We start from the raw sequence: 19904 nt of genomic DNA, 5'->3' as shown, positions 1-19904 counted from the left end.
ATGAAGGCTTCAAATCCTGTTACTGCGGTATATCAAAGGGAATTTCATGAGGCAGGAGCTATGCTTTGTGGGTGCAAACTAGAGACTGCAGAATTAATTCCAGTAATCTTCCCAGTAAGCCACCAATCTGCCTCTCTCTCAACATGGTAGTGCCATCTTTTAAGAGACACAGCATAAGGAGAAAAGGATTCAGACACTAGACAGAAAATAAAAACAAATCCTACTAGAAACAGACTGAGCACAGAACATACTCTTTCTCCAAGTCCTTAACCCATGTATCATTCTCTTCATATTATGCTTCTTCAAATGAACATAATAAATGAAGATTTTCCATAATATTGGCGAACCTATATTAGAGTTCTTACAGTTTCCCAGAAACGGGGAAAATGATTCAGTCCAAGACCCATATTTCTCTGAGGGTCAGTATCAGTTCTGGACTCACACAATAATACTACTCTTCAAGACAGATTTTAGGATAAGCAACGCCTGTCAAACAACACTAAAATATGATAGATACCACAGTGATTACATCAACCTGCACAGAATGCAGTAACAGAGGGTGGTTTTCAGACAGAAGCAATATTTTGCTGATTAAACTACCCATACCAAGCCCTGTACAAAATCTTCTACCAGGAAGCTACAAAAATCTGACTGGATCAAAGCTCCTGTTCCTAACTCAAAAATAAATTTCAGCTTTAAATTAAATTCTCATATCTGGGAAAAGTCAAGGGGGGAAAACATCTGGTGTTTTCTTTTGCTCATAGTTCTTGATACATTTTTAAGAAAAGAGCAATAAATTGTGTTTAAAACCTGTCTGATGTCCATATGCCACATAATGACAATAGAACATCCTTAACAATACAAACGGAATAAAACCTCCTACTGTAGGACCTGAAATGTAAAGAAAAAAACAATTTTGTGTATTCTAAAATAGTAATTTTTATTGTACTTTCAGGGCTACTGGAGCTCATAAGCACAGACTCTTTTTCTTCTTCTTACAAACTCACTGAAGGAGTTCACTCTTTAAGCACAAGGCAATTTAATTGTTCTTCCAGATCAAAAGATCATATGGATTTTTAAAGTTTTCTTCCTTTTTGATTAATTTTAAGAAGTAAAGCATTACTTTTATTGTTAAACCAACCATGTCCAAAGAGATACTGTATATACAACTGTATTGCTGTTGTTTATGAAGTTACTTTTCAAAGACAATTCTCCCAAAACATGTATCCAAAGCACCTAAATTCTCAAAAAAACGATTGTAACTGAAGATGACAAATAAGGTGACTCAATAAACTGTGCTTACTAGAGCTGACGCTATTGAAAGAAAGACAAAAAATTCACTGCAAGTCAAAAAAAAAAGAAAAAAAAAAAAAGGAGTCTCTATGCTGTAGCCTCTGGTTCCTTCTCTGTCCCGCTCCTTCCTCTCCCCCAGTGGAGAGGCGGAGAAGAAAGACCTCTAGACATGGGCAATCCAATGGGCAGAAGGCAACAACCCTCTGAACGGATGGCTAACACACTAATTAAAGTGCCCTCACAACCTCACAAGACGCGTATCCAATCAGCAACACAGAAGCGCATTTACAAAACTGTGTACTACTCCATCTGAGGCCTCCACTAAAGTCAGCAGTGAACACGATAAGCTTCAACAACACAAGCCACCAAAAGAAAAGGCTGTAGGGATTTTCCTCCTCAGCTCCTCCATATTTAAGCCTCTTACCTCCTCTGTCCAGAGCAGGGGCACCCAATGCAAAGCCAGCAGCTCCTGCCTTGCAAGAAGTGCTAAGCACTGGCATGACTTTTGTGCCACCTGCAGAAGCTTCTCCTGCATTTTTGACATCTGCGCAGTCTGCCAGGTGTTGACTAACACTATATACAGAAAGAAAGGAAATACTGTCACTGAAGACAACAACATCCTTGCATACACCACTTACTACAACAGTAACAGCCATTTATTCCCTATGCTACACCTATTCAGAGCCATTCGTACTGTGCCACAACCCTGGGGAGCAAGGAGTAAATCTCTTTTTCCCCACAGTATCCTTCAAACATGCTTTACTCCTACAGGTGCTTCTACTCCAGGATATACCCAGGCACCCTTTTTTCCTGCTTCCCCTTGACACAGCCGAAGAGAAAGAGGAAGCTGGAGAAGAAGTGAGCTCTAGATTTGGTGTCAAGTGCTGGTCTGGAGAGGGGTTTACATACATTTCACCTGTCAAAGACACACTTTTCAGACTTTGCGGTCATCAGATATGAGCATAGCAACATAAATTTGAAACGTAACAGAGGATTTGGGGTGGAAGTTTTCCTCAACTTCCAAAGTCATACTTGACACAGGAACGATATGTATCAGATGATTCCATTTAGCCCAAGACAACTTAGCAACTCTGACAATAAAGTTAAATATTTACCTAGAATATCCATGAATAACAGCATAATCCTCAGCTGTCCATCCATTAACGTCTTTATGGGAAAGATCAGCACCATATCGAAGTAGAACTTTTATTAAATTCAATTCCCCGCCAGAAGCGGCTGTCATAAGTGGGGTCCTAAAGCATCCAAAAGATGAGACGAAATGTATCAGCCAATATAGACATTTCACTGGCATTATTTTCATCCTTATTTGCTCTCAAAACAATTATTTCCCCCTTTATTTCAAAATGAAGGGAAGAAAAGTAAACTTCATCAAATATTATGAACATGAACAATAAAATGGAAGAGGGAATCAAAACAATTAAATAATCAGTTCTTAGTTGAAGTTACTTGCATCGAAACTACGCCTGGGCTGTAAAAACCCGCTCCTGCCTAACAGCAATGCTGCCGAACTAACGGCAAGTTCCCTGCCTTGTGGCGACCAGACACAATGCTTTCTGGCAGTCCTCAAGGCGGAAGGCGTCCAGTGAGGCATGACAGCAGCCAAGCGCAGAGCACTTTTCAAAAGCCACGCAGAGGGAACTGCTTCTCTGTGGCTACTTGTGCCTTTTAGAGGCTCACGCCCACGCCTCTCCTCAGTCAAACTTGAAGAATACTCAGGAGACCCACACCCTGTTGTGACGAGCCCTTCACCTTTCAGACTGATCTCGAGTGTGCACATCAGCTCCTTTTCCAAGCAAGAACTCCACCATCTCTTTGTGATGTTCAGACACAGCAAGAGAAAGGGGTGTGCATCCCTCCTGAAAGAACAGATAAATAACTGAGATTTAAAAAGGGCAATTTTTTGATAAAATAGCCTGAATAATTCTCAAAACGTACCTCGTTTCTTGCATCAATATGGGCATTGTGCTCCAGTAACTGCCCTGCTAGAGAGGCGTTAGGAGCAAGGGCAGCGAGGTGAAGGGCAGTGTTGCCGAGAGCATCTGCAAGATTAGGGTCGGCACCATGCGCTAGCAGAATGGCAACACATTGTTCTTGCTGGCACTGTACCGCCTGGAAACACCACCAGGAAAAAGAAAACATTTTTTCAACAATTAAATTTCCTCTCTATTGGAATTCCCACATCTTGCCAACACTGGAAAAATAATAATGCATTCAAAGATTAAGTATCTGGCCACAATGCATTCACTACACATATAAATAATTGTGCAAGAGGTATCACTCAGTCAGTGATTCATAAGCATTGTGTACAACGGGATAACTTATCTCGTACCTTCATCAATGGTGATCTGTCATCACTGTCACAAAGATTTAGCTTGCACTTGTTTTCTACTAAATACGAAACAACCTCCGAATGTCCATTAGCGCAAGCAAGATGCAGAGGTGTCCTAAAAAGTAAATATATTACATTAACATAGACAGACAACTGAAGAGATTGTTTCTTTCTAGATTACATGGAAGGGCCACAAGTTTTGCTTTGAAAAAAGAAACCTGAAGAAGGTTTCTTATTACATTACCAATGACAGCAGTTTCATACCTGAAGCCTGAGACTGGCTTGTGAAAAACCCTTAACAGCATACCTATGTTAAGAATACACTTTCTCAGCTGTGGAAGTCAATCTGTACATATTCTTGTGCCCAGGCAACTGGCCGCTGCCTCCAGCAGCACTACGCACACCGCCCAGCAAGGACGACCAAGGCTCGGGCGCCTTAAGCCTGCGGCAAGGGAACCTCGAGCTTCCGCCAGCATCGCTCACGTGACAACACCGTGCCAGAGGCTAAGGAGATGGGTTGCAGGACACCATCACATCAGCCCCGCGCTGTGCTTTTCGGGAATTCGTGCCTTCTCTCCTTCCCCCGAGCTTACTACTGCAGCAAACACGAGGACGCGCTCACTCCCAAGGGCCCTCGGCGACACCTGGCAAACCAGAGAGCAGAAACCTTCCCCCTCGACCCTGTCATGCCGACAGCAGCAGAGCAGCCCTCTCTCTCGCCCCCAGCTGTGACTGCCCTTCTCACACAGCGTCCACCCCGAGGGAGCACGACTGCCTTTCCACCAGCCCTCACCACCTGAAGGAAACAGCACTAAATTTTTTTCTTCAAGTCAAAGCCTTGCCTGGAAGAAAGGTGGTCCTTCAAACCACAAAATATCTTAGTTCTGGTGGCAATTATCCAGCCCACTTGCGCTGAAAGAAACAGTCACCCAGCAAGTCCTGGCACCCTGCACGTTTTACCCTCTGCCACAGACTGAAAGCAGCACAAGCTGGGCTCTGTGCGCAAGGCACAACACCCACTGCTTTGTGGCACCCCTGTCCCAGGAGGGCAGAAGATACACTAGACAACAGCCAGGATCTTCCACCCTTGAGGGTCACGCAAGAATAAGCCCGTAGTTCTGCAGGGGATGAGAGTGCCATTTGGGAACTGCATTGCTGCAGGTCAGCACCTTCTCTCAGTTTAGGAAAAATCAACTAATCTTGTGTAGCAGACAGATGAGTGAACTTTTGCCTTAAACATTTCTTGGTACATAAGGTGCAAGCAAACCATAACCCCAAACAAGCCATCTGTCCCCAGCGGAAACAGGACTAAGCTGCTGTGACCCCTGAAATGGTCTCCCTGCGACCACCCAGGACACACTAAGCCTGCCCTGAACCAGACCACAATCGGGCAGAGACTTTGGGACCTGGACTGTAAATTATTGCCACTTAGCACAACTTCTATACAACTTGCTTAGCATGAGTAGCTAAATTTGCTGAAGCCTTAGGCCGCACTCCCTAGTTCAGTGAGAAAGGGCCCCGGAGCTGGTGCAGGCTGGAAAGATAAGGGAGTTACAAGCAGTTTGCATTCCTGTGCTTCACACTCCGGGAGGGAGGATGTCAGGGCTTTGAAGTGAGGCCTGCCTGGGCGCTGGGACCCTGGGAAACAAAGCCTTCTCTCACTGCTGAAACAGTATTAATTAGGGGGGTCTGGATTATATCCTTTTCATCAGGACCTTGGAAGATAACACCTACTGTCACTGCTGGGGCAGTGCTAATTGCTGGAACACCTCTTTGTCAGGGCCTTGAGAGACAAGGGTGAGACCCGAGGAATCGAAACACATCTGTCAGCAGAAACCGCAACAGTAAAGATAAGGGAGAAAAACAGCCTGCCTAGGAACAACGATGAGACCCAATAAGGAGCAGGAGACCCCAGACCTAAAAATTACTATTGGTCTGAACTACTGTGTGAGGGGTGGAGAGCTTAGATAGAAAAAGCTGTAATTGCCCAGGGATTTCTTTGTTCGGGGTCCCTCTTTGGAGGCACCCAGCCTGAGCTGTAATTCGAACAGAGTCAGCAGAACATCATCGGCCTCGGAGTGGTGGTAGCTAGCTTCTTCTCTCCTTTTCCAACTTTCTCATATCTTTTCCCCTTACCCTTGTTCCCCTCTTCCCTTTGCCTCCTCTTCGCCTTTCCCCACCTTTTCTCCCCACTCCGTGGAAAATAAAGTTAAAAGGTTGTATGATATTTGACCGGTTTTAGCATCTTAATCTTGTCCTTGGGATCGTAACGAAACCCTCCCGATATTGGATCGGGACATCTTGCAATTGTTTCTGTGCCCTGACTAGAGGCATGGCTACAAGGGCTCACTGATTAGGTGGGAATGGAAAGGGACAGTGCACAAAAGCAGTGATATGTAATGCAAAAATTCAGACATGTGTGATGTGGATACTTTCTGTTACAGGGCAGCTGATGGGCCTCTTCCAGGAAAAGGCTCCCTGCAAGGGAACAAGGATGGGGACAAGAAAAACACACAAAACTAGAGAGGACTTGTGATATCTTGGGAGAGACAGGGAACCAACAACAGCAGCAAGGACTACAACCACTTATCTAGAAATCCCCTTGTGAATATGGAGCGTCACTCATCTCTGAGCAAGTATCTAGCTGTAATTATCTGAAAGCTAACCAGCATGGCATGCTAGCAGTTCACTGCAAACAGTTCACACAGGCAAACGACAACCGATGCAGTCAGGGAGCCAATGCAACTATGAAGGAATACATGACCGTCTAAAAACTGCTTCTGCCAAGCAGCAGGAAATGCGACACTCCTGAAGAAGCCGCTGTCAGCTTTGCAAACGGAAAACTCTCCAGAAAGCCAATCTCATTTCTGCCCTCCTCAACCAAGCCTCTCAGTCTGACAACAGGAAAACGTAGCCAGAAAGAAAGAAAAAAAAAAAGAACAAAAAAACACATTCAGCAGCTATTTTTTTATGAATGCCATTTGTCACATGACAGGATGAATGGCACAGTTGGATAAAGCAGGCAAAAGCTATACAATCAATCCACCTTACACAACATCACCCATCTCGAGCTACATAAACAAATACTGGCTGGCAACACTCAGTTACGAAAGCCACTGCAAAGACCTGTGTGTTTCAACACTCTTCCTTGCATCTGTTACACATCTAGGTGTTTCAGGGCAAGAGGTTAACTAGCTGCAAAAGTCTAGTCTTCAGGACAGACAGTCTAGGGGCCAGCCCAACTCCTGAATCAGGTACAAATCCTGGGTGCTAAAACTTCCTCTCATGTGCGCTCTCTGACCTCTTACCTTTGCTCTTCCAGGCACTCGACACAACACCAGGTTCAGTGCTAGCCTCCAGGAAGCACTTTGTCACAGAAGACCCACTGAGCTGACACAAACATCCTTATTGTCACATCACCAGCAGAAAACACTTCCATTCCCATGCCATTCTCTGCTACCACACAGCGGCACATGTGCCACATCCATTACTAGGTGCCTTTACGCGCACCCTGCCTGGAAGGGGCTTTGCTCAGCTTCCACTAGTCTAGACAGTCCCGATTTGGCACAATACCAGCTACAGAGGAGAAGGCATTTTTCAGGAAAGGGGCACCAGGCAGCTGCTGCAGTGCTGGCCCTGCAGTACTGACCACCTGAATGGATGAGAGACTCCCAGCCACACGTGGACTTTTAAACAGGGACATCACATTCGTCACGCACCTGTGATCCCAAAGAAGCCCCAGCTGCACACCTCTACACGACAGGCAGGCAGGGAGCAAGACACAAAGCAGTGGGCAGATGCTGCTGGTGCACACAAGAGCACAAAGGCAAAACCTTTTTCTCAAGCTCCTCAGCACAAAACTGATCCCACACAGTAGAAATAGCTCCTTTACTTGAAAGCGCAGGATATGTCATGTTTTTAAAATCAAGACAGACAACAGGGTTTACTTCGTGAGACTGTTTACAGACCCAAGAGTTAACCCAACAGATGAGTAACAATGGGACTGACTTATCTTCTTAGGCCAAATTACTCCAATAAGAACAACATGTTTTCAAAATGTCATGAACATTTTGACTCACTGATTCCAGAGAAAGCATTAATGGTTTGCATGAACACACAAGATTCAAAAGCATCAATGTGGGGTTGATTGCATTAGGCTTATGATGGATCAGCTGGACCTATCTCACAATGCAAGTCTTCTGTTTGAGATATAACTACCAAATATTTTCTCTGCTTGTTTCAAACACCAACATCATGGCACCTGTCAGAAACAACAGGGTCTCCTCTGAGTTACTGCCCAGATCTTCGAAGCCAAGGCACTGATCAGCTGTACCACAGCCTCAGTGCAAAAAACTGAGTAACTGCCACCCCAAACCAGGCTTTGTCATCACATCACAAAAACCATCAGACAACTTTGCATGAAGCATCAATACGCAACACATTTATTCAGTGCTATAACGCTTTCCCAACTGCACTGCTTACCTCCTCTTAAGCTATTTTCTGTTGAGGCCCTGCAGCTACCTCGGCTCAGCTACCAAACCAGCACGCTGAGCCCCCTCTGAGATGCACAGAGAGGCACATTACGGCCCTCTGACTTCACAGCGTGACTGGAGAAGATCGGCGGTGGGGCTCCATCCCCCGCCCACCTTCGTCAGGCTGCTGCTCCTGCAGGTAGCGGTGCCGCTGCAGAGGGGCCGGTCATCTCACAAGGGGCTTCTCGGTCCCTTCCCGCTCCTGAGGGGGAACAGCCCCGGGGAGGAGGAGGAGGAGGGCACTAAGAAGGGCGGGGCAAAGAACCAGGACAACGCTCACGCTCAAGGCAGACCTGGAGGGCCTCTGCTAGCAAAGTCCACCAGCTTCCAGAGGCTTCCCAGGCCCCGCCAAGCGCAGGGCTCTGGCGCGGAGCCTCCTCGCTGCGCGCTGCCACGGGCGCCCCTCGCCCGCTCGCGGCGCCGCCCCCTCACCGCTTCGCCTTGTCCCGCCCGTCGATGTTGCGTTTCCTCAGCGCCTGCCGCACTTGGGCCAGGTCGCCGCTGGCGGCTGCGCGGTGCAGTTTGCCCAGCTCCTTCTCGCGGAGCTCGTAGGCACCAGGGTTGCAGGGCGGGGAAGCGCCGCCGGACGGCGGCGGCCCCTTCCTCTTCCTCCCAAACCCGAAGAGCCTCTTCATGCTGCGGCGGGGACGCGGACGCGGACACGGCCCCGCCTCGGGCGGGGGCAGAGGAGCCGAGCCCCGGCGGGCCGCGGGGCTGGGGGCACCGGGCTCGCAGCCCCGGGGGCAGGGCGCAGCGAGGCGCCCAGCGAGGCGCTGCGGCAGCGGCGGCCACAGCGCTGAGCGGCGCCGCCTCCCGCCTGCTCCTGAGCCCCGCGCATGCGCAACCGGCCCCAGACGCGAGGCGGGGCTGTGCGAGCGCTCCGGCCGCCTCTCACCGGCCGCTGGAGAGCGCGGGCGGGGCCGGGCCGGGCCAGCCGGCCTCGGGCCAGTCTGCGCCTGCGCAGCTCCGCAGGGGCCGGTGCCGGCGCCTCGTCGTGGTGAGTCTCCAGGCGGCGCGCTGTCCCTGCCGGCGGGCCGGGGGCGGCTGGCGCGGCAGGGTGCGTTGCCCCGTGCCGTTGGGGCACCCCAAGGCGGGCGGGGGCGTCGCGAGGCCGGGCGAGCCTGGAGGCGCCTCGGTCCCGGGCGAGCCTGGAGGCGCCTCGGTCCCGGGGGCCCTTTGCCCCGGCCGGCCTGCGCGCCGCGGTGCCCCGTGTGCGAACGGGGGGGACGGGGGGGTTACAGATCCTCGTTCTCGGGTTTTTCCTTTCTTTCATCTTTAGATAGCGCCGTTAGCTCCGGGTACTCCCGCGATGCCCACCCTCTCAACGCGGCCCGAAGTCACAGCCCGGCGTTGCTTAAATATCCAGCAGCATGTCAGCATGGTGTCCTCAAGGTCAGCTCTGGGCCTGCCCCTGCGAGCGATCTAGTAGGTGTGTCAAAACACGAGGGAATTCACTTATTTCTCCTCAGAAATAAGGCTGTGAGCTTGCATCGGGCAGAGCTGACGCCTTGGTTATTTCTCTAGCCAAATGCCAAGTGCACCGCTGTGTACAGTTACAGAAAATCTTGTCTTCCAAAACAGCTTTTTAGTCTCAGTTCTGGGTTCAGTTTTGCTGAGTTCTGCTGTTGGATATACTTGTTTTCTTCCAGAGATGTTAGAAGAACAGCAAGTTTTTAATTTATGACATGGCAACACAGAGTAAACATTGTCCATCCCTGTGTGCTTTCTAGGAAGAAATAGTTCCTTTCATTTTTTTTTCCTCTTCTTAAGTGGACACCTGCTCAGCTCCCAAAGCTTCTGGTATTTGCAGGAGAGCCCCCAGCCAAGGTGGGGACAGGTACTCCCTGACAAGTGTCAAACATTTCAGAATGGGATCAATCAAAAATGGTGTGTTGATCAGAGAGCCAGCTGTATTAGTTGGTAGTGAAGTTGTCTAGATGGGCTCTGTAATAATCTGTCCTGGAGCATCTTGGAATAACGGCATAGTCAGACCCATTTTCTTACTTGCCCAGGGTATTTGCACATAGAAAATAAGTACTACATTTTACTTTTTTTTTCAGTTCTCTGTTGGAATTTGCACCAATATGTTTGGAATGATTAATATTTTCATTTAGGTTATGGAAAAAAGGAAAAGATTCATGCTTTAAAGATAAGTGGGGTGTGATGAAGTTCACGGATATAGACATACAGGCAAGACAGCAACTGGTAATTCATTATTAACCAGAAAAACCAATTATTAACAGCTGTTTTAATTTTGCCAGATTTTTTGTCTTTGTTCATGCTGTTTGTTTAATCTCTTTGTATGGGTGATGTTGCAGATTTCCAAACTTTCCCATTCCTTTTTTTTTTAATTCATTTTCAATACTTCCTTTTTTTATTTCTTTCTTTTCGATATTCTATCTTAAAAAAAAAAAGCTCTATCTCCTATAACTTTTCCATTGTGTAGCTTTGTCCTTTCGATGTGTTCTACATAGCTAATCTGTAGCTTTCTCTCAATGCTGTCTAATATCTACTGTTTTTATTCCTGTCTGCATGATCCATTCCTGTGCATCAGCACAAGTACACAGTGCAAGACGCATGTATGACAGGAAGCTCTCAAAATAGAGCTTAAGTGTGGCTTAACTGTTGCATAAGCCTGGGTATTTAGGTATTTAGCGGAGTTAGTCTGCTAAAGGTGTGCCTTTCCTTTCATACGATTTGCTGTAGCTGGATAATTCAGCCATAATCTCTGTTCTTCGCTTTGAGGTACAATACAGTGGTCTAAAATTCCCTTTTTCTAATGTGGATTTTTTCCCCCATTAAATCATCCTGTGCATTTTGTTTACCAAGAAGGCACAATTTCAGTAAAGACTTGTTGGGCTGGTAACCATGTGGTGCTAGTCACCTGGTGGTATGTTATACCTGCTTTGCAACTGCTGCTTATAGGAGGGATAGGGCAAGTGAGAAAAACTTCCTGGGTGGAGTGCAGTCCTCTTGTGTTGCTTGCTCTGGGGCTTTGAGGAAAACTGGGTGGCTACATGTATCCTGCAGGCAGTGAGTAACTATTTGTACTCTGTCTAGTTGGAGCCTTGGAGCTGTGGTGCTCCTGTTAGGCCACCTCTCGACCCCTGTGCAGTCAGTGGATGTACTGAGCGGAGGGGCTGTTTTTCTTGTTCACCGTCATCTGACGTGGTGCTGCTACTCTCACACTATGTCCATTCACATGCACAGAGCTTACTGTTAAATACTCAGTAGGATTGATGGCTAGCTATCTACTGAGAATGCTGAAAGGACTTCTTTAGAGTTCCTCTAACTGATGAAGAGTATTGATCATGGAGTATTCTTTTTAAATACAGTAAGGAGTTATTGTATAACAGATGATGCTTATTAGTGTGTTCAGAGCCACTTAGATTCACTGGATCACGCCCCAGTTTAAAAACAGTTTAGGCAAGCACAGGCCTATTGTACCTGTTTACAGTTACTATCAAACTAGACTCTAAATGACATTGGGTTACAGTGGAGGCAGGTAGATCATAATTGGTTTTATAAGGTTTAATTGCATCTTAATTGATAAGAAAACTTGTCTTCCTTCTTTTAGTTAGACTGTTTGTAAATTATAAACCATAAGAAAGAAATCTCCTAAAAGTGAGACTGTAATGCACTGATAATTGGCTTCAATTCCCAAGGAAATAGTACCATTGCTATTAATGTGGTTATTGCTCAACATTTTTTTTAAATGATGCCCTATAAGTATATACCTGCTACTTGTTTCAGATTTGCTGACATTGTTGTTTATTATCAATGATAGAAAATCATCTTTGATTTCACAGAAATCCCGATTTCGGTGATGTCAGTATCTGCTGAATAGAGTTGAAATAGGAGAGAGATCCCAAAATGAAAGCAGAACAAAACACAAAAATTCCCAGCCACACTCATTATATAGATTGCAATTAAACATTTGAAGTGCATTAGTAGGAAGTAGGTGTTAGTTTGTAAACTGATATGTGCATTTCATGAAGTTTAGATTTTGCTACTCATAGATTTGATACAGGAATAAAAGTCACCAGATGCTGCCCTGGGATGCTAGCCAAGGTGCTTTTAGGCTACTCAAAGGCAGCAGAATACTTTGATAAGATATTTGAATGAAGATATTTTTTTCCTCCTGTGTTCTGCATGTATGCTGAGTGTGTTGCAAGGGGAAAAAAATAGCAAAGCATATATTTGATAAAAGGAGACTGAAGTTGGCTGTTGATTGCACTGCTATTACTGGTCAATAAAGTACTCAAAACAAGTATTGTTACTGATGAATTTAATTCTTCCTCCTGTTAAAGTGTTATCCTCTAAACCTTGTAACTGTTATAATGCTGGTTTTGTTCAAAGTGATGTAACAAGTCTTTAAATGCAACTGTTTCTGTCCACCAGTGGCTTACAAGCCATTTATATAGCTGATCCTGTGTGGTTAGCTGTTAAGTATTACTTGCCATAGTGATACAGGTATAAACCTGGGTCTATACAATTGAACTCTAGGCCTGTACCTGAAGTTCCTAAACTAGGAGTCCAGCATCAGCAGCCTCCTTCCACCATCTCCAGGGGGTGATACAGATGTTAGGGGGGCCTAAGTTAGCCTCTAGATACCCACCTATCTTGATTGACTATAGAGAGAAAATGTGGTCCTCAAAGACATACCTTGGCAGGTGCCTAAAATTTGGTGGGATGAATCTTAACATAAAGTTCAAATAGCTCTAAGAAGCTTTAAGATATAAATATCTGAGGAAATGCAAAAATTAATTTCTCTTGGGGACATAATTAAAGTGTCTACCATATAAGCATTTACTTATCACTTATTTTGAAATCATCTACAAATTAAAATGTACATAACAGTTCCAAATTCAGAACATTAATCTGGATTTTTTTTCAACTTGTCAAACCTACCCACAGATTGCTGGGACATCCACTGCAATGCATTCTTTAACTATTAAAGTACATCTTCATTTTTAAAATCCAGCTAGCAGTGTGAGTGCATTGTTAACATCATGGAATATTCCCAGGTTTTTGAAGCCTAAGACAGATTTCAAAACATCTGTTGAATTCTTTCATTCACAATCTCCTGATTCCCCTCCCACCCCACCCCCCATCTGCCTGTGGCAAAATACCCTTAGGACATGCTTACATGAAATTTTATTCAGCATAGGAATATAGGATTATAAGACTAGTCAGGTTGGAAGGGACCGCAGGAGGTCTCTAGGCCAACCTCCTCCTCAAAACAGAGTTCAGCCATGACATCAAACCAGACTGGCCAGGGCTTTATCCAGTCTGGTTTGAAAATCTCCAAGGACAGACACTGCATAACCTCCCCAAGCAACCTGTTCTGCTGCTTGACTGTCCTCATGGTGAAAACAGTGCTACTGTGGTATGTAACAAAACTAAAAAAGGCACTTTAAAAAACAAGAAAAAGGTATAGGGATAAATAATTATTTGAGTTTATCTTCTCTGATGTAAGTGCAGACTCTAATCTTATTTAATGTTGCACATGTTCATTTTAAAAAAGCACGGCCTTGACTAAGTGTCACAGCAGGAAGCAGCCAGGAGGCTGTCATCTCCACATTACTCTTTGTGTTAGCTTAAAGCTACAGCTGCCTTGTAAATCACAGTCTTTTCCCAACAAGGTTTGGTGCTTCCTCACAGTGGATGTAACCCATCAAGTATTCTGAGTCCAGAGCGCTGATATCACAGCTCTGCCCAGACGTGCTCATGAGAATGGAGATTATGGAGAAGCGTTCTTCTGGAGAGCAATAGAGCACTATAGCAAATAACTCAGTAGGCAGAAAGTTTATTATGTGTTATACTCACTTAGGCTGCTGATACAGTTAGTGCTTGTACTTAGTGTTTGTGCCAGCTGCATTTCAAATGGAGATAAACAGGAGTTTGGAACAGGCTTAGATATTGTTTTCAGTGTCTATTATGGAGAGAGCCATGAATGTTTCCAGTAAAGTGTTCTAAAAGCTTCAGCTGATAAATGGTTCTTCCATGACCTTCATATACAGATGGCTAGCTTAATTCTTAAAGTTCAAACTAGCTCTTTTTTTTTTTTTTTAAAGACTGAAACTTTCTGAAGCTATTTGTATACACTGGGTATTTAAAATCAGAACAGCACCAGACAAAAAGAAACCAATGCCAAATTAACATATATGTGTGTACATATATATATATATATATATATATATATATATATATATATGCACACAGGTGATGTGCTCTGGTGTTACATGGTCTTTGAATGGCCTGCTAAGCAGCCAGACTTCCTTTAATTACGCATCATCACAGACTGCTGCTTGTGCAGTTGGCCTTTACTGGGAGTTTACGGTACTGTTGTTGCTTAGCAAACCTCTCATTATCAACTACGTGAAGACCAGGCACTATTAGTTCAGATAAATTAAGATTCTTCCAAAGGCCATTTTGGTCTTACAGTGCAGGCATTTGTTAACATTCACAAATGTGAAGGGTAATCACCTGGAGAAGAAGGAGGATTATTTCAGTCTTTTTTGCTACATGTGCTTTTGTGTGTGTGTCAAGAGCAGTTTATCAAAGCTGTCATGCATAACTGTCTCCTTGAACTTGAAGAGATGGGGACCAGTTAGGTTAACCTCCATAGCTGGCTGCTTCCACTGCTGTCTGGCCAGGCCTGGAGCGTGATGGTTCCTCTGTACTTCCAGGTCCTGACTGCATCACAGGAAAGAAGTCCAAAAAAGATGAAAACGCTGCAACATGTCAGATTGTGACAACCTGTGCAGATTTAGCTGAGAGCAGATAACTACAGCTGTAAGCAGAAAAAAGGGTGAGAAACTAGAACAACTGCACCTAATCAACATTCAAGTGTTATGAGATAGCTGGTGTTGCTTTGTGAGCAACTAGTATTGCAGGGGTCCCCTTGCTCTGTCTGAGGCTATAATGTGACTTTTGGCAGCAGTATAAGGAATTGGCATTCCTGGCTGTGTCAAAGTCCAGTACTCTCTGACCAGTTTCTTTTAGATATTCCACATGTGCAGGGTGTAATGTTTAAAAACAGATTTACTTTTTTAATGATATTTGACTTTACACAGGATTTTGATTTAGCAGATTGATACAGCAATATACCGAAATCACAATACAAGTGTAAACTGCAAGTAGCAGAATATAGCAATCGCAATATACAATTGAGTCAAACTACAAATGTGATTCCCGTTACTGGTCTCCACAGTACGCTCACTGTCACAACACTGGGCATCCCCCATCCCCAGTAGGATAGAATACATGGTTGAAACCAGCTCACACCCAATCCACAGAATTCTTTTGTTAGTTGTTGGTATTTTATACTCTGTGTTCCGCTGAGGCATGTACGCACACCGATGCTGGTCTGGCTAACTCGAGGAGACGTTCACACTCTTTTGAGTAACTCAAGGGAAAAAAAACGTTTCCACAATCAGCTAATTCATTTAACTGTAATAGTCAGTTGATCACTGGACTGATACAGCCCTTTGTCTAAAACAAAGACCATCCTCAGATCCCATTTGTGTTGAGATAAAATTCAACTTTCTTTGCAAGAGCTGTGCTCAGTCTCACCCTGAATTCCTTATGGAGTTTCCAGGACATGTGGCCCTTGCCTATCTCCTCTGAGCCTTCTTGCACTGTACAAATTGCTTGACCAGTAATAAGCTGCTCCCTTCTGAATACGGTGCAGCGATGCCTGGCGAGAGGGCCCTTGCCTCCGCTCTCCTGCCTTGAGGCCGCGCTTGTTTGGGCCTGGAGCGGCCTGTGACTGCTGCTCCTGCGAGGGTTTGCAGAGCGCTGCCCTTCCTGAGGCCCTGGCGCCCTTTGTCCTGGCTCCTTTGCTGCTGAGTACAGAAAACGGTGTTTAGGTTCTCCTTGTTGCCGGTGCGTTGGCAGAGGAGCCTGCTGAGCTGTTGCTGAGATGGATGAGGCTTCCCGCCGGGCTTCAGCGCTGCAATTGCAGAGTCACGGGAGGGCTGAGGTCGGGAGGGGCTGCGGGAGGTGCTCTGGGCCAGGCCCCTGCTGCAAGCAGGCTCATGCAGAGCAGGTTGCTCAGGGCTGTGTGCAGCCGGGGTTTGAGTGTCTCCGAGGATGGAGGCTCCAGCCCCTCTCTGGGCACTAACAGGCCCTGAGCAGCCTGTGCCGGGGGCTGGTTACCAGCGCTGGCCTGAACCCCAACCCAACCTGCGCTCTGACTTCCTGGCCCGACCTCGGACCTGCTGCACCAGCTCTAACTTCCCTGGCGACCGGGGCTGCCGGCTGAGCCTGGCTGCCACCGCTGAGACTGCCCTGCTCCCTCACTTGCCTACGGTGGGGCTGGGCCTTGGCTGGCGAGGCCCCTGCCCTGGTAGCCACGTCACCACCCTCAGCTCCCGGCTCCCCATCCCTGCTGGAGCAGCCGGCCCTGGCCGCTCCCGGACCACCCTCCCCGCAAAAGAAGCTTTCCTTATGTTTAAATGGAGTTTCCCCTATTTCAGTTTGTGCCCATTGCTTCCTGGCCTTTCCTGGGCACCACTGAGAAGAGCCTGGCTCTGCCTTCTTCACCACCCCCCCCACCCCAATCAGGTATTCCCACAGGGATTTATTTATACAGAGTAAGATGCCCCCGGAGCCGCCTCTTCTTCAGGCTGAGCAGGCCCAGCTCTCGCAGCCTCTCCAGGCAGGGCAGGTGCTCCAAGCCCCTGATCATCTTTGTGGCCCTTCACTGCATGTGCCACCTCATCCTCCACTTACCTTGCCTGAACTTCATCAGTTTGTCTAGGAGGATGTTAGGGGAGACAGTGCTGGCAGCCTTGCTGAAGGCAAGATAAACGCTCTCCCCTGCTCTGCCCTTGGCCAGAGAGTTTGTCGCTTTGTCGTAGAAGGCTCTCAGGTTGGTCAGGCATGGTTTCCTCCTTTGTAAAACCATGCAGGATCACCTGAAGCACGTTGCGCAGGGCCCCATCCAGATGGCTTTTGAACATCTCCAAGGATGGAGACTCCACAATCTCTCTGGGCCACCTGTTCCAGTACTCGGTCATCCTCACCGTAAAAAAGTCGTTCCTTATGTTCAGATGCAACTGTGTTTCAGTTTCTGCCCTTTGCCTCTCATCCTACCACTAGGCACCACTGAAAAAAGTCTGACCCCATCTTCCTTACACCCTCCCTTCAGATATTTATAAACATTGGTAAGATCCCGCCTCAGTCTTCTCTTCTCCAGGCAGAACAATGCCAGCTCTCGCAGCCTTTCCTCATATGAGAAAAACTCCAGGCCCATAATCATCTTAGTAGCCCTTCGCTGGACTTGCTCCAGTAGCTCCATCTCTCTCTTCTACTGCAGAGCCCAGAACGGGACACACTACGCCAGATGCAGCCTCACCCGGGATGAGGTAGAGGGGGAGAATTACCTCCCTTGACCCACTGGCAACACTCTGCCTAATGCAGCCCAGGATAACGTTGGCCTTCTTTGCGACAAGAGCACATTACCGCCTCATGGTAAATCCATGCCGACTACTCCCAGTCACCTTCTGGGCCTCCACGTCTTTGGAAAGGGCTTCCGGGAGGCTCTGCTCCATCAGCTTGCCAGGCCTCGAGGTGCCGCTGGCCCGCTTGTAGCTCCCTGGGTCCCGCTTCTTGCCCCTCTTCAAGGCAGGAGGGACAGCTGCTGTGGGCCAGGCCTCAGGAACCTCCCGCGATTGCCATGACCTCTCACACATCATCGAGAGTGGCCTCGCACTGGCAGCGCAGATGCACGCTGAAGTTGAGGAGCTGACGGGACTTTTCCCTAGCCGCACTGTAACCATCACCAGCTCCTGTTATGGCAGATGCCAGCGCTGAGGTTCAGTCCTGCTTCTGCACCTCTCGCTGACAGCCAGCGGGACAGAAGCAGGCTGGGAACCATTTGAAAACAGTTCATGTCAGAGTTTGTCAAAAGGACGACACAAAGGGAAGGCACAGACTTTCTGCACTTGCTTTTGCTTTGGAGAGAGAAAAGCAAGTGCCCAGCACTGAACAGAAGGTCAGCCTTGCCAGTCATGCTGCAGGGCAGAGAAATGTCTTCCCCCCTTTCCCCGTTGCTGACTCCACGTGGACCAGATACCCTTCCAGACTGGTGGGCTTTGCAACCTTTCACGGCTACCAGGAGCCCTCTCCCTCCCTTCTGCCTAGACCACAGGAAGCCTTGTTCTGAAAGGCAGCCGGAGTCAAGTGCCCCAGTATTAGCAAGACCTGAAGTCGAGGCCCCCGTCTTAACACACTCCTGCTTGCGGCCTCCACTGAGGAAGAGGACCCCCGCCTTGCAGCCACAGGCAGCAACAGGCCAGACTCCTGCCAGCGTTCCCCCTTTGGCAGCAGTCTGACAGCTACTATTCTGTAAGAGACACAAGCAGACGGAGCAAGAGGGTACAGCCACATGGGCAGGGCAGGCAAAGTCAGGAGGGGGAACGGAATGAAACAGAGACAGGTACTAGACTGCAAAATTTATTAAGTACCAAGTTGGAACAGAATACTTTCATTTAAATACAGCGTGTTATTATCTACACACCACTCCGTTAAGAGGCAGAAGGCACATTTCCCCAGGCTTCATTCGTCTCAGGATAACCACTCTTAGCTTTCTGGAATGGGGACTTCCTCTGCCCCAGCATCTTCTGATGGCTCACCACTTCGGCAGGCATGAAACGGCAAACGCAGCTACTTCCAGAGCGGCTGCTCCCTAGCATTTTTGTCCAAGTCAGAGCACATCGTTTTTGGCGGAAACGGCGTGATACTCTTACATTGCCCTGGAAAGTGGCTCCTGGTCTCCGTTTTCTGAGGATCCTTCAGCAGATGCCCAGGCAGAAGCTCCAGCCGATCCAATTTTCAGTTCAGCCATTGCTGAGGAAGGGGGGGCAGCAGAGGGGGGAGAAAATGCCCTATGTTAGTGTCACAGTAGGAAAAGGTAACAAGTCCCCAAACCAAACAAACCCTATTACTCCCAGGAGACAGGCAACTCCATTCACAATGCAAACGGCTTTAATGCAACGGACTTGTGTCCGTCCAGGCAAATGCAAAGAGCTAGAAAGCAACAGCCAGCCGCTCGCTCGGAGATTAAGGACCACTGGGACAGAAGGAATTGCTCTCCGGGGCTACCTGCTTTGAAACAGGCCCAGTCACTGCAAAGCCGTGGCTCTGGAGGAACAATTAACACAAAGAGGTGGGATTATTCAGGGCACTGGGGGGGGGGGGGGGGGGGGGCGCGGGGTGTGTGTGTACAAGCGTGTACACTGTTTTTTCTGTTTTTCTTAAAGGCAACTGCATAAATTCTGTGCCACTATTATTTGGATAAGCAGGAAGTTTTCACATAAAGCTCTAGCTTGGAAAGCTAGTAGAAAACAGCTGTGCTTAGCACAGGAGCTTGACAGCTTTCAAGTAGTTGTGTCCAGAAACTAGGAACGGTCATCTTCCTTCACAACACTGCTAACATATCCTGACAAATTACCTTGCTCAAGTTCTTCAGCGATATTTTTGACCATTCCCGCCGCACCTGGAAGTATATACAGGATACCCTGAAGACCTCAATAGTTACATGCTTGTAGTACTAGCTTCTACAGCCTTTGGAAACCCAGCTGTAATGCAGAATAAGAACGGGAAACATCATCCCCAATACAGTACAGAGAAATTCGTTGTCCACCAAGACGCATTGTGTGGCATTAACTGCATCACAAAGCAATCGCAACTCATCAGTTTTCTCATATTCTGCTTTTTAA

General features: G+C 47.1%; 1 protein-coding gene and 1 long non-coding RNA gene across 12 annotated transcripts in view; both read right to left on the bottom strand.

The window, feature by feature from the left end:
* Positions 1-9043, bottom strand: part of ANKRD26 (ankyrin repeat domain containing 26) — a 65786-nt gene extending 56743 nt beyond the window's left edge. For 7 of the 11 annotated variants that reach the window (XM_026097335.2, XM_026097336.2, XM_026097340.2 and 4 more), the window contains exons 1-6: positions 8608-9043; positions 3644-3758; positions 3250-3423; positions 3064-3170; positions 2409-2546; positions 1718-1866 (exon numbers count right to left, since the gene is read on the bottom strand). In XM_026097335.2, coding sequence (XP_025953120.2) covers positions 1718-1866; positions 2409-2546; positions 3064-3170; positions 3250-3423; positions 3644-3758; positions 8608-8810 — 886 coding nt within the window. In that variant the 5' untranslated portion in view covers positions 8811-9043. Of the gene's footprint in view, positions 1-1717; positions 1867-2408; positions 2547-3063; positions 3171-3249; positions 3424-3643; positions 3759-8125; positions 8430-8468; positions 8487-8607 lie in introns of those variants that run through there. The other 4 variants (XM_026097338.2, XM_026097339.2, XM_064507283.1 and 1 more) reach the window with 3 other exon arrangements.
* Positions 9044-18626: 9583 nt separating this feature from the next.
* On the bottom strand, positions 18627-19904 carry LOC135327587 (uncharacterized). The gene is made up of 2 exons (XR_010387913.1): positions 19637-19904; positions 18627-19032 (listed from the first exon to the last, which is right to left on the bottom strand). It is a non-coding gene; the product is annotated as an uncharacterized LOC135327587 (long non-coding RNA).

This window comes from Dromaius novaehollandiae, chromosome 1 (genome assembly GCF_036370855.1).
Source record: "Dromaius novaehollandiae isolate bDroNov1 chromosome 1, bDroNov1.hap1, whole genome shotgun sequence".
Lineage (NCBI taxonomy): Eukaryota > Metazoa > Chordata > Aves > Casuariiformes > Dromaiidae > Dromaius > Dromaius novaehollandiae.
Note: the sequence above shows the minus strand (reverse complement) of the source record. Positions and strands in the feature narration are given on the sequence as shown.